This window comes from Carlito syrichta, unplaced genomic scaffold (genome assembly GCF_000164805.1).
Source record: "Carlito syrichta isolate Samal-C Ts95f unplaced genomic scaffold, Tarsius_syrichta-2.0.1 Scaffold308112, whole genome shotgun sequence".
NCBI lineage: Eukaryota > Metazoa > Chordata > Mammalia > Primates > Tarsiidae > Carlito > Carlito syrichta.
Window position 1 is genome coordinate 413,825 of NW_007252208.1, and position 13,312 is coordinate 427,136.

General features: G+C 37.3%; 1 protein-coding gene across 5 annotated transcripts in view; it reads right to left on the reverse strand.

Moving 5' to 3' along the window:
* Positions 1-13,312, reverse strand: part of KIF1B (kinesin family member 1B) — a 157,447-nt gene that overhangs the window by 104,612 nt on the left and 39,523 nt on the right. For all 5 annotated transcript variants that reach the window (XM_021716015.1, XM_021716016.1, XM_008064949.2 and 2 more), the window contains exons 4-7: positions 12,040-12,219; positions 6,956-7,021; positions 2,695-2,873; positions 1,987-2,098 (exon numbers count right to left, since the gene is read on the reverse strand). In XM_021716015.1, coding sequence (XP_021571690.1) covers positions 1,987-2,098; positions 2,695-2,873; positions 6,956-7,021; positions 12,040-12,219 — 537 coding nt within the window. The remainder of the gene's footprint in view (positions 1-1,986; positions 2,099-2,694; positions 2,874-6,955; positions 7,022-12,039; positions 12,220-13,312) is intronic.

Here is a 13,312-nt window from a genome sequence, read left to right on the forward strand (position 1 = left end):
AATGATACAATCACTTTGAAAAACAATCTGGCATTTCGTAAGAAGCTACCATAAGATTCAATCATCCTACTCCTAAGTATTTACAAAGAAAACAAAACAAATGTCCACACAAAGACTTGTACACAAATGTTCATAGCAGCTTCATTATATTACTACTAATCAAAAACTGGAAACAATTTAAATGCCCATCAACAGGTGAATTAATAAACAAACTGAGTGTATCTGTACGATGCAATACTCTTCAATAATGAAAAGAAACTACTGATACACCCAACAACACAGATGAATCTCAAAATCACTATGACAAGTGAAAGAAGTCAGGCAAAAAAAATACATACTATATGATTACATTTATACAAAATTCTAGAAAATGTAAACTAATATATAGTGACAAAAGGCAGGTCAGGAATTGCCTGGGGACTGCAGTGGAAGAAGGGCTAGAGAGAGATTACAAAGGAGGATGAGGTAACTTTTCAGGTAATAAAAATTCTCATTATCTGCATTGTGGTACTGGTTTTCAAAGGTGTACATATGCGTCAAAGGTGATCAAATTTTACACTTTAAATATGTGTAGTTTATTGTATACTTCAATAATACCTTAGTAAAGTTGTTATAAAATAAAATAAAGCTTCAGGAAAGTTTAGACAAAAGTATCCAAAGTGGATTATCAAAAAAACTATAGTTATAGGATTAACATCATTAATTTTGTAGATTCAACTTCATGGGAGAAGGGTAAAAAATACATTCACATAGAATGTTCCTTGGTGCCATTCAGATAAACACTAACAAATAGCACTAATATAACCTCTGGCTAAGCAAGTTATTTGATTCCCCCATATAAGAAATATATTTTTAAAATAATTTTCAGTAAAAATAAAAAGTCACCAAATAAAAGGAGATTCTAATTAGAATGGCAAAGGATCATAAAGTACTCATTTTATAACGGCAAAGGATCTCTTATAATTGCCAGCACAATAAATCTAACTTCAGATTTTAAAACCCAGTTGCATGTTATTTAGGAATGTAGAATAATACTCAACAAAAAGTTTCTATTATTGACAACAGTAACATAAAATTAACATTTACTGAGTAGCTACTCTGTGCCAGACATTGTATGCACTTAACTTATATTGGCAATTAATCCTTTTAACAACACTATGAGGCTGTTACAGATGGGAAAACTGAGGCACAAACAAGTAATTTGTCTAAGGTAATATAGCTGAACCCAGATTGAAATCAAGCAGTCTAGCTGCAAAATCTACAATATTTAATCACTATAAAAAAATGAGAAATTGGGGGTGGGGGAGGAGCAAAAAAAAAAGAGAAATCAGTAAGCAAAGGTATTTGAAGAACCTCAGAACTCTTGTAAAGTTATCTTTCAGGAATAAAACATATTTGCCTAACTGTTTGCTTAAATATTTAATCCCACAATAACATTATCATAGCTTAAAAAGAAAAAGGAATACATATACCAAAGAAGGCTAATAAAGTAATAATTAAAAGGTATTAGTCAAGAAGAAAAGGAAGAACTTTCTCCCCATAGACCTGCTTAACTGCCTTGTATACAGTAGTTTTTGAGACTCAAAGTCTTGCATAGCTTTTTTTCTTAACTCTATTTTCTATCTTACAACTTCATTTTTTTTTATTTTAAAAATGCGAGGTACAATTCAGGGTTAGGTTCCTTAAACAGGTACCCTTACAATTTCATTTAAGAACCCATTCAGGGCAACCCCTTCGGGTCCCCTTTCACTGTGGGAGTTTTTCTGTCCTCTCAATAAATCCTGCTTTCTTTAAAAAAAAAAAAAAAAACAGACCATGCTGAAAATTGGTGTATGGTGAGAAAAAAATGAGACAAGAGGATATTCCTTCCTTCACTAAATATAAGAGCAACCCTCTCCTTTACCACAAAATGCAGAAGGCAACAAAAGAGACTTCTCAAAACCCCCATCTTTCACAACTTAAGCCCAGAGACTGAAGTTCTCCTACCTTCTCAGTGGAAAGGTTGGTCTCATTATCATGTTTCTTCTGGGTAAAAACAATGGTAAACACAGCGTGGGAACGGCTACTTGTTTCATTCATGTTGGTAGCTGCCACTGTCCTAAATAAACATAAAGGTGACCATGTGACAATGGAATTTTGAGAAGAGAGTTGAAATGGACAGCAAGCTCCACATTATAAGCATAACAATCACATGCAATAGTCTTAAATTTATTCACAGATTGCAAGATTGTCACTTACGCAACTGCTCTCAATACTGCCTTATTTGTGAGCCCCTCAAGTTGCCCTCCAGCTCCAAAGGCACCCCATCAGAATCATTTTTCATACTCCAGCTATCCCTTTAGAAACCACTGAAGCATTTAATTTTCTTTCTTTACTGGTGCTCATTTATTCCAGAATCAATTACTACCACAGCCACACATATACATGATGACCAACATTTTACCATGACTTGATGAAAACCTAAGAATAAAACTTAACCAAAGAGCTAGTGGTTTCAGCAATGCATTGTTCTGATGAGAAGAAAAACACTTAATATGCTAAAGCCCTCACTGCTCCAGTGTAGTTAAAGGATCAGAGAATTCCACAATTAAAGTAACTTTCATAGCTATAAATGTGGCCTCAAACACTTAACTGGGAACAAAGGACATAAAAATATGCCAAAGACCTCAGTCATTAGTCTACTTCCTACCATACCTGGCTTTGTTCCCAGCATCCATGAGGTCAGCAATGTCTGTGTAGGAAGTGACTGCCAACTTCGACAGATCCTCTACATAGGGTCCAAGAAGTGGGTGTTCACGCACTCGCAAATTACCCTTGTTTTTTGGATTCAGCAAATCTCGTACTCTCTCACAGTAAATTTCCATGTAGCTCACCTAAGTACAAATTATTAAAGTGAATTAGAAGGCTCAGAAAAAAGAAATCACATACAACAAAAAGAAATTCTTTAAACTTTTATTAAAAGCTCTATAAAGCACGGTGGCTTACACCTGTAATCCCAGCACTTTGGGAGGTCGAGGCAAGAGGATTGCCTGACTCCAGGGGTTCGAGACCAGCCTGGGGAACTTGGTGGGCCTTGTCTCTACAATAAATTCAAAAATTAGCTGGGTGTGGTGGTGCGCCCTGTGGTTCTAGTTATTTGGAAGGCTGAGGCGGATGATCACCTGAGCCCAGCAGGTCAAGGCTGTGGTGGCCGTGAGCATGTCACTGCACTCCAGCCTGGGCAATAAAATGAGCTCCGACTCCAAACAAACAAACAAACAAACAAATAGATCTCTACAATTAGAGATTAGCAACCTTGACAAAGTGAAATGTCATAGTTCTAGGCTTTTTTATTCTATTAACAATATGCACAGATAATCATACTGCATAGATTAGAATCAGCCTTCTGACATTCTCTGGAAGAAAGAGGTAAAGAGGTTATCTCTTGGATATAATGGTTGCTACTTATCTTAGGCAGAAAATATTTTGGTAGCAACTTATCAGTTGTCAATGTTTTTTAAAGTGTTACACCGCTGTCAGTCATTGGGGTTTACACTGGGGTTACTCCAAGAGCTTAGGAATAAGACTTCTATCAGAGTTAAAATCAAAGAACAATATCAGTATTACAAAGCAGAAAAGACAAAAGAAACTACTGACTAATTTTGTAAGACTGACCACACTGTGACGAACTATGAACAGTATATCCACCAGAAGGGGTAAGGATTGACCAGCATGGAAGCTGAGGTGGCAGAACCTATCCAAGATCCGTGGGGGAAGGGTAAGCCTCAGACAATACACCCCATAATTTATCGTCCCATCAGCAGGACCATTCTTGTCATGGTGCTAAAGGCATGAGGCTATCATTTTTTAACCTGAGGCAATTAAATATTTAGTATATCTAATCAACTCTCCTCCTAATTCTATGCTTACCAAACAACACACAGTTCCAACAGAGGTCTGTCCACAGACAGATAATATATTAGTCTTGCAAATGTGAGTGTTCTGGCATGGGTAATAGTTATTTCTCATAGGAAAGAAACAAACCAACACGTTGATCCCATAACATCAGTCAAACAAGCTTTGCTCAAGAGTCTGACTCTGAAGGATGGTTCTTTTCCTGATGTGTCTACATCAGACTTCTAAGCAAACAAGGCCCTAAATTGAGGTAAATTCACCACAGTAGGCCACATTATGATGTCTCCCAGAAATCAGATCCTTCTGTACTACTAAGCAGTTTGAGCATACACTGTAACTCCTATATTTTTCAACTTTTAAGTTTCTATAGACACATTTTGAGTATCTGAAAGAGCACCTTAATGCCATTTCTATTGTCTCTTTCATTCAGTTCCTGATCTGATTGTATTTTTATATCGTACTTTAAAAATAAATTTTAAAAATTGAGAACCCTGAAAAGATAAAGAAATGATCTATTCTAAGAGTAACAAATATTCCTTCTGACGGCAAGTCATCCTAGATAGTGAGATGGCTGCAATCATTCTTTTGTACTTAAACTTGTACATATAATCCTGAATCCAAGGAAGATGTTATAGCTTTTGGCACACTTGTCCTTTTTCCCACAGGTGTGAGACTAAGAGAACCCAAATCATCTGGGTAAAAGTTCACATGCTCTATCCCTTATTCTTTGATATGTTAATCCATCCCAAACCATCATTATTTCTTTTGTTATTTGCACCAACCACTTAAGACCTCTCTTGGCAGATTCAATTCAACTGAGCATGGTTTTCTTCCAGGCACTTTTCTGGGCAACATGCATACATCACTAAATAAAATAGACAGAGCCCTGCCCTGGTGAGCTTACAATTCTAGCAAAGGAGACAATATACAACAAACATAAAAAATAGGTAACTCAGAAAGCATGTTAGAATATGATGCGGGAAAAAAAAAAAAAAACCAGAACAGAGCAACAGAGACGAGGAGTACAGGGCGCAGTATTAAATAGGGTGGTCAAAGTAAGCCTCATTAGGAGTGTGAGATTTGAGTACAGACTTGAAGGAGATGAGAAACTTAGTCAAAAAGATATCCAGGGGAAGAATATTTCAGGCAGAAGGAAAGGTAAGTGTAAAAGCCCTAAGGCAAGAATGTTTCCGGTGTGTTCTTGAAACAGAAAAAAAGCCAGTATGGCTGGAACAGCGAAAATGGTAAGAGAAGTAGGAGTGGGGTAGAGAAGTTCATCAAATATGGTAACGAGCAACAGTGTCACCTAGGATCTACACTCCACTCCAAGTAAGCCTGTGAAGTCTGAATAAGATAAAAGAAAATGGCATCTTTTATTACCTATAGGCTCAAAAGCCCTATCATCTGATTCAAAATAGAATGGTTATGAGATAAGCAATTTAAAAATTCATTTTAACATAAAATATTCTTAGAGCAGCACATTCTCCTTTTGGTGTATGACAGTCACAAGGCAGAATCCTTTAGAATTATCACACTTTATAGGTAAAGAAAAAAAAACCCAAAGCAACTAAATGTATCAACTAGGAATGGAATGGTGTAGTCCTGTAGAGAATCAAAAACACACCAGAAAAAGAAAAAATTCTCAAGTTTGCTTAAAAGGCAGCTTAATTTTTCTGAACAACACTTTAATAACTTCAATTATTATGAAACTGAATACTGAAAAAGGGTATTCATAAAGCACATACAAAAAGAAGGAATGTTTAACAAGTAAACATGTATAAAGTAATCCTAGGGTTGGACATGGTGGCTCATGCCTATAATCCCAGCACTTTGGGAGGCTGAGGCAGGAGGATCACTTAAGGCCAGGAGTTTGAGACCAACCTAGAAAACATAGTGAGACTCTGTGTCTAAAAAAACACTTAAAAATTAGCCAGGCATGGTGGTGTGTTCCTGTAGTAGCTATTTAGGAGGCTGAGGTGGGCGGATTGCTTGAGCCCAGGAGTTAAAGGTTACAGAGAGCTATGACTGCACCACTGCACTCCAGGCGGGTTGACAGACAGAGTGAGACCTTATCTCTAAAAATGAAAAAAAAATTTAAAAAGTAACTCTATAGAGCTCTTCAGGAAAGAGCCAGGGTGAACACTGGATGAAGAATAACTTTCTAAGCTTATGAGCAATTATAAAGAGAGGAAATAGCATATACATATATATATTTAAAACCTATACCAGTCAAAAATCATTATTAATAATATTAGTCAGGCACAGTGGCTCACGCCCATAATCTATAATCCCAGCACTTTGGGAGGCGGAGGCAAGAAAGATTACTTGAGTTCAGAAGCTCAAGACCAGCCTGGGTAATATAGTGAGACCTCATCTCTACAAAAAATTAGCCAGGGGTAATGGTGCACACCTGTGGTCCCAACTAATTGGAAGGCTGAGGTGCAAGGACCGCCTGAGCCCAGGAGGTTGAGGCCATGGTAAGCTGTGACCGTGCCAGTGCACTGCAGCCTGGAGGACAGAGTGAGAGCCCAACTCAGGGAGAAAAAAAAAAGATGAACAATACTAAAGGGGAAGAGTTCACACAAATTTAAAAAACATTGTGCTCCCAGAATATATGCATAATTTATAAGATATGTACCACACTAATAATCAAAGAAATTCAAATTTAAATAAGAGAAATTTTGCTTTATCAAATTGGCAAAGATTACAGAATGAAAATACTGAATGTTGACAAGAGCACGATGGGTACTTACACCCTCCTGGTGAGATTGAAACCTGGTAACAGTCTTTCTTTCTAAAAGGTCATTTGGCAATACAAGTATTACCTACTAACCAAGATACATACAAAGGTAATAACTGAAAAAAAATGCACAGGCTTATGAACAAAGATTTAACTGCAACATTGTTTATTAGAATCAAAACATAGATGTAGCCTAAAAGTACAAAACTGAGGGAAAAGCTGAATGATCTGTAACACAGTCACAATTTGGACCCATTTAAAAGTAATATTTGAGGGAAAGGAGCACAAGGGCCTCTGCTTTCAACCCAGGGCTGCACTCACCTCTACAGAGTAGGACATTTCTTCATTACAGTTGTCATTGATTTTCTCAAATAATTCTTCACATAACTAGGGAAGCAGAATGAGAGAGACAATATAGCTCAAATGAGAGGAATGTAAAGTTATCCATGAGTATTAAATTAGAAAGATCCCCTTTCTCTCTCTCTCTCAAAATATAAAAGTCACAAACAACAAGATATGATTAATGCTTTGAATAAAATACAGTCATACACCACAACATTTCCGTCAACAATGGACTGCATATATGACAGTGATCCCATGAGATTATAAAGGAGCTGAAAAATTCCTATCACCTAGTGACATCTTAATAATCCTGATCCTTAGGCTAATGTATGTGTTTGTGCCTCAGTTTTTTTTTGAGTTGGAGTCTCACTCTGTCACCCAGACTGGAGTGCAGTAGCAGCTCCCAGACACCGCAGCCTCAACCTGCTGGGCTCCGGCGATCCTTCAGCCTGTCTTCCAAGTAGCTGGAACTGTAGGCGTGCACTACCTCGCCCGGCTAATTTTTTTGATTTATTGTAGAGATGAGGTCTCGCCTGCCCAGGCAGGTCTCGAACCCGCGGGCTCAGGCAATCCACTCACCTCAGCCTCTCAAGGCGTGGGATTACAGGCTGAGCCACCGAGCCCGGCTGTGCCTCAGTTTTTAACAAAAAAAGTTTACAATTTTTTTTAAAATTTAAAAATAGAAGAAAGCATATAGAAAAAGGATACAAAGAAACAAAATATTTTTGTACAGCTGTACAATGTGTTTGTATTTTACACTAAGTGTTATAAGAGAGTCAAAAAGTTTTTAAAACTTAAAAAGTTTATAAAGTAAAATCATTACAGTAAGCTATGGTTAATTGATTATTGAAAAAAGATGATTACTTAAACCCAGGAGTTCAAGAACAGCCTGGGCAATATAACGAGACCTCATCTCCATAAAAAATTAGCCGAGCCTGACAGCACACACCTGCAGTCCCAACTACTTGGAAGGCTGAGGTGGAAGGACCATCTGAGCCCAGGAGGTCAAGGCTATGGTGAGCCCTGGATGACAGAGTGAGAGCCCAACTCAAAAACAAAAACAAAAAAATTATCATTAAAGGCAAAGAGTTCACACAAATAAAAAAGAAAAACATTGTGACCCCAGAACGTAGACAGGCATATGAATAATTTACAAGATGTGCAACCACACTGATAACCAAAGAAATTCAAATTTAAATAAGAGAAATTTTGCTTTATCAAATCAGCAAAGATTACAAAATGAAAATACTAAATGTTGGCAAGGGTACAATAGGTGCTTACGCCCTCCTAGTGGGATTGAAACCTGGTTACAGTCTTCCTTTCTAAAAAAATTAATTTAGTGTAGCCCATGTGTACAGTGTTTATTAAGACTACAGTGGTGTTCAGTATTATCCTAGGCCTTCACATTCACTCACCACTCGCTTCCTGACTCACCCAGAGCAACTTCCAGTCCTGCAGGTTCCAGTCACAGGAAATTCCTTATACAAGAATACCATTTTAAATCTTTTATGTTGTACCCTTTCTATATTTAGATACATGAATATTTACCATGTGTTACAACTGCCTACAGTATTCAGTACAGTAACATGCTATACAGGTTTATAGCCTAGAAGCAATAGGCTATTCCACACAGCCAAGGTGTGTAGTAGGCCACACCACCGAGGCTTGTATAGGTACACTGTATGATGTTCACACAATGACACAATTGCCTAACAACTCACAGTGAATTTCTCAGAACGTATCCCCATTGTGAGGCAATACATGACTACAAAAGGAAAAGGAACACTTTAAATATTTTCTTCTCATCTAATCTGTAATCTCCCTCAACAATAGTGCCTTAATATTGTTTCCTTAGAAGGAAAGCCACATTTAGGGAAAGAGAGAATTATATCTCCTATAGAGGAGCTATGTCATTGGCACATTTCATTTAAGTGAATTCAACTCTTCATACTATACTACAGTAACTGTGACTCTACTCTCAGTATCACTGTAGCAGTAAAATTACTATTAAACTAAGTTTTGCGTGTATATATATATATAAATATATAAAACAAAAATTATTCTTACACACTGTCAGTCACTATACATTATAAATGTATACATATGTATTTAGAGAGAATTTATACAAGTTGAAGGGGGTAAATGAAGGCTTTTTTAGGAATAATTATGATGCTAGAAATTCTTCCTTTACCATTGTCTTAAGATCCCATTCTTTTGTGAGATGCTATCTACTACATAATACTACACAATAACATTTCTAAGAGGAAACAATAATTTTTCTAGATTGGGAAAATTGTAAGCTTCATCCTCCCTTCCCTTGGATTTCTTATTTAAAATATGAGATATTTTAATATAATTTTTGAAAATTCTACTAACATTTCATGTGCTATATCTTTAGTATTAAGATGATCATACATGATAATGACAATCATACATTTAGGCAGTATATTTTGAAAATGAATCTCTAGAAGCCTAAATGGAATTTAAAATTTACTGCAAATAGCAATTTCTAAAAGTAATCTTGTTTAAAAACTATGCTTTTTGATCAGAAAAGAGGTACATATCCAATAACAGAAGAACTCCAATATTAAATAAATTAAAGTTAAAGGAAAAGAGAGAAAAACAAGTGTGGCATCTAGATTAAAACAAATACGGCCAGTTAGCATAACCTACTATAATCTACAAATAATAATTTTGTTGCTGAAGTATTACAGGCCAGGCTCGGTGGCTCTGCCTGTAATCCCACGCCTTGGGAGGCCAAGGTGAGTGAATTGCCTAAGCCTACGGGTTCGAGACCCGCCTGGGCAACTTGGCAAGACCTCATCTCTACAATAAATCAAAAAAATTAGCCAGGCATGGTAGCGCGTGCCTGTAGTTTCAGTTACTTGGAAAGCTGAGGCGGAAGGATTGCCGGAGCCCAGCAGGTCGAGGCTGCAGTGGCCGGGAGCGGCCATTGCACTCCAGTCTGGGTGACAGAGTAAGACTCCAACTCAAAAAAAAAAAAAGTATTACATAGTGATAAAGGCAAAAGCTTCAGAACTACCTTACCCGCATTTGGATCCTGTCTCTGTCACTTATTTGGGCAAATGAAATGAACCCTGTGTACCTCAGTTTCCTTGTCTGTGAAATGGAGGTTACAAAAACACCTACTTCTTTAGGGTTATATGAGGAGGTTCAGCTGAGTTTTTTGTTGTTGTTGAATATGTGGGGTACAATTCAGGGTTTGTTTGGGTTTTTTTAGTCACAGTCTCACTCTGTCACTCAGGTTGGAATGTAGTGACATGATCACAGCTCACCACAGCCTCAAACTCCTGGGCTCAAGCGATCCTTCTGCCTTAGCCTCTTGAATAGCTGAGATTATAGGCATGCACCACCATCTCCAGCTAACTTTTTTATTTTTTGAAGAGACAAGGTCTTGCTATGAAGCCCAGATTGGTCTCAAAGTCCTAGGCTCAAGTAATCCTTCTCCCTCAGTCTCCCAAAGTGCTGTAATTACAGGCGTGAACTACCACATCTGGCCCAGATGAGCTAATATTTGTAAAGCACTTAGACCTGTGCTTGGCACATAGTGAGTATTACATAATGTTTTCTTGAATTAATAATATTGCTACTTTTATATACAAAGAAGAACAAGTTCCAAATACATTTCTTAATACAGACATATTTTTACTATTAAAAAATCTGCAAGGTCAGACATGGTGGCTCATACCTATAATGCCAGCACTTTGGAAGGCCGAGGTGAGAGGACTGCCTGAGCCCACAGGTTTGAGACCAGCCTGGGCAACTTGGCGAGACCTCATCTCTACAATAAATCAAAAAATTAATCAGGAGTGGTGGCGTGTGCCTGTAATTCCAGTTACTTGGAAGGCTGAGGTGGAAGGATCACCTGAACCCAGCAGGTCAAGGGTACAGTAGCTGTGAGCATGCCACTGTACTCCAGCCTGGGCAACAGAGTGAGACTCCAACTCAAAAAAAAAAAAAACTAGTGTGTTCATTTTTTTCCTGAAAATGTTCTATCTTTACTAATAATTCAGCATTCCAATTATATACCTGAATTTAAAATCATAGTCCACAATCTGTTAGAAAAAGTAGCCAACTTATGTATTTTAGTCTCAGAATATAGAGATGGTAGCATTAGGCCTGCAGTAAAAGAACACTTTAAGATTAACTCAAATATCATTAATAAGCAAACTACAGTCCCATTATTAAAAAATGAAGTTCCTTCTAAATACCTATATCAGAACTCTTCTCCACCTCCAAACAATAAAAGATCAAAAGAAATAACACTATTAAATAGCTGCTCTTTTAAAAAAAGAAATCTCAGACTATAATCCCAGCACTTTGGGAGGCCAAGGTGGGAGGATCGCTTGAGACCAGAAGTTCAAGACCAGCATAGGAAAGAGTGAGACCCTATCTCTACTAAAAAATAAAAAATAAATTAGCCAGGTGTGGTGGCATGTTCCTATAGTCCCAGCTACTTGGGAGACTGAAGCAGGAAGATCACTTAAGCCCAGGTCAAAGCTATAGTGAGCCATGACTGCAACACTGTACTCCAGCCTGGGAAACAGAGCAAGGCCCTGTCCCTCAAATAAATAAATAAAAATAAATTAAAAAAATAAAAAATAATCTTTCTTTAGAGGTGATCTATATATGAAATTTGAAAAAAAATCACATCAACAATGCTCAGATATCCCCAGGATTCAGAACAGAGCTTTTAAGAAGCTGGTGACACTTTTCAAAAGAGAAAATAACATGGCATTGGGCATATGGTAAAATGCCTTTTATCCTTTTTAAATATATTTTATTTTAAAGTGCAGGGTACAATTAAGGATTAGGTATACAAGTGGGCACATATATGGCAAAATCTTTACAAAACATTGAAATGTGTACACCAATCCTTTCCCCTCAACTGTAGCTGCTCTGAATGGAGACAGGTTGTTCATCTTTGTACTTTGCTTAAAATAGTACCTGAATAAATGTCTGCCAAATAAAAACGATTGTTAAAACAATATAAGACTAAAAATAATAATAAACAGAGGTTTTTAGTTGTTTTGTTTTTTTACCTGTGGAATGATGCCAGCCTGGCTTTCTTCTTGTTTACCCATCATTGTATAAGATTTCCCAGCACCAGTCTGCCCATAGGCAAAAATACAGACATTATATCCTTCAAAGGCATGTAAGAGCATTTCCTTTCCAATGTCATTGTACACACGGTTTTGAGATGCAAAACAGGGATCTTCAGGCTGTAAAGATTAGAAGGAGAAATAAATGGCTTTTCATTCATATTTTTCCTATATGTATTTGATTGCTGCCACAATAAACAAAAGTGTCTGGAATCAGAATAGTCACCTAAAATATACTATATATTTTTTAACTCCCCTACACAGTTTTTCTCATTAAACACATGCAAACACAAACATACATACTATTAAACACTCACAAACATACATACTATTAGAGTAATTCACAGCAGCCATACATAAAATTATCTGGCATGATTACATTTCTTTCTTTCTTTCTTTCTTTTTTGAGTTGAAGTCTCTCCCTCTTTTGCCCAGGCTAGAGTGCAGTGGCACAATCATGGCCACCACAGCCTCAACCTGCTGGGCTCAGGTGATACTTCCACCTCAGCCTTCCAAGTAGCTGGAACTATAGGTGCGCACCACCACACCCAGCTAATTTTTTGATTTATTGTAGAGACGAGGTCTCACCATGTTGCCCAGGCTGGTCTTGAACCCATGGACTCAGGCAATCCTTTCACCTCGTCCTCCCAAAGTGCTGGGATTATAGACGTGAGCCACCACACCCAGCCTTTTCTATAATCTTAAAAGTATCACTCTTTCATTCATAGGGAGCTCTAAGAAGATTTTCTTAAGTGAAAAGTGGGAATAACAGATCCAAGGTCAAGTACACTTATAAAAATACTTCTTTGAACTCACTCCAGCTAGTGCAGCTATTTCTCAATAAATACAGCTTGCAGTGAGGAATCTCTTTCTCAGGCCCCTTCCTTGACAATCAGGCTTTGGCAGTAGTTTAAAACATCTCCTAATTCCCAACACAAAACAAGAAAAATAAAACCAAAAACATAACAAAGAGATGAAAGATGCTGAAGTAATCTCTAGGAACAATCCCTAGAAGCAGCAGGATTTGGGGGTTCTACACTGAGTAAAAGGTACCTTGAAGGGCCCTACTCTCCATTTTTCTAGATATTGGTAATCTTTTGTTTTCCTGTGGACCTATAGGCTCTTTCAAAATGTTCAAAATCTGCACTGTTCTACTACAATTTAAAAAAACAAATTCTTTCACTGTGGCCATTCCAATCTTGCCAGTCATTCA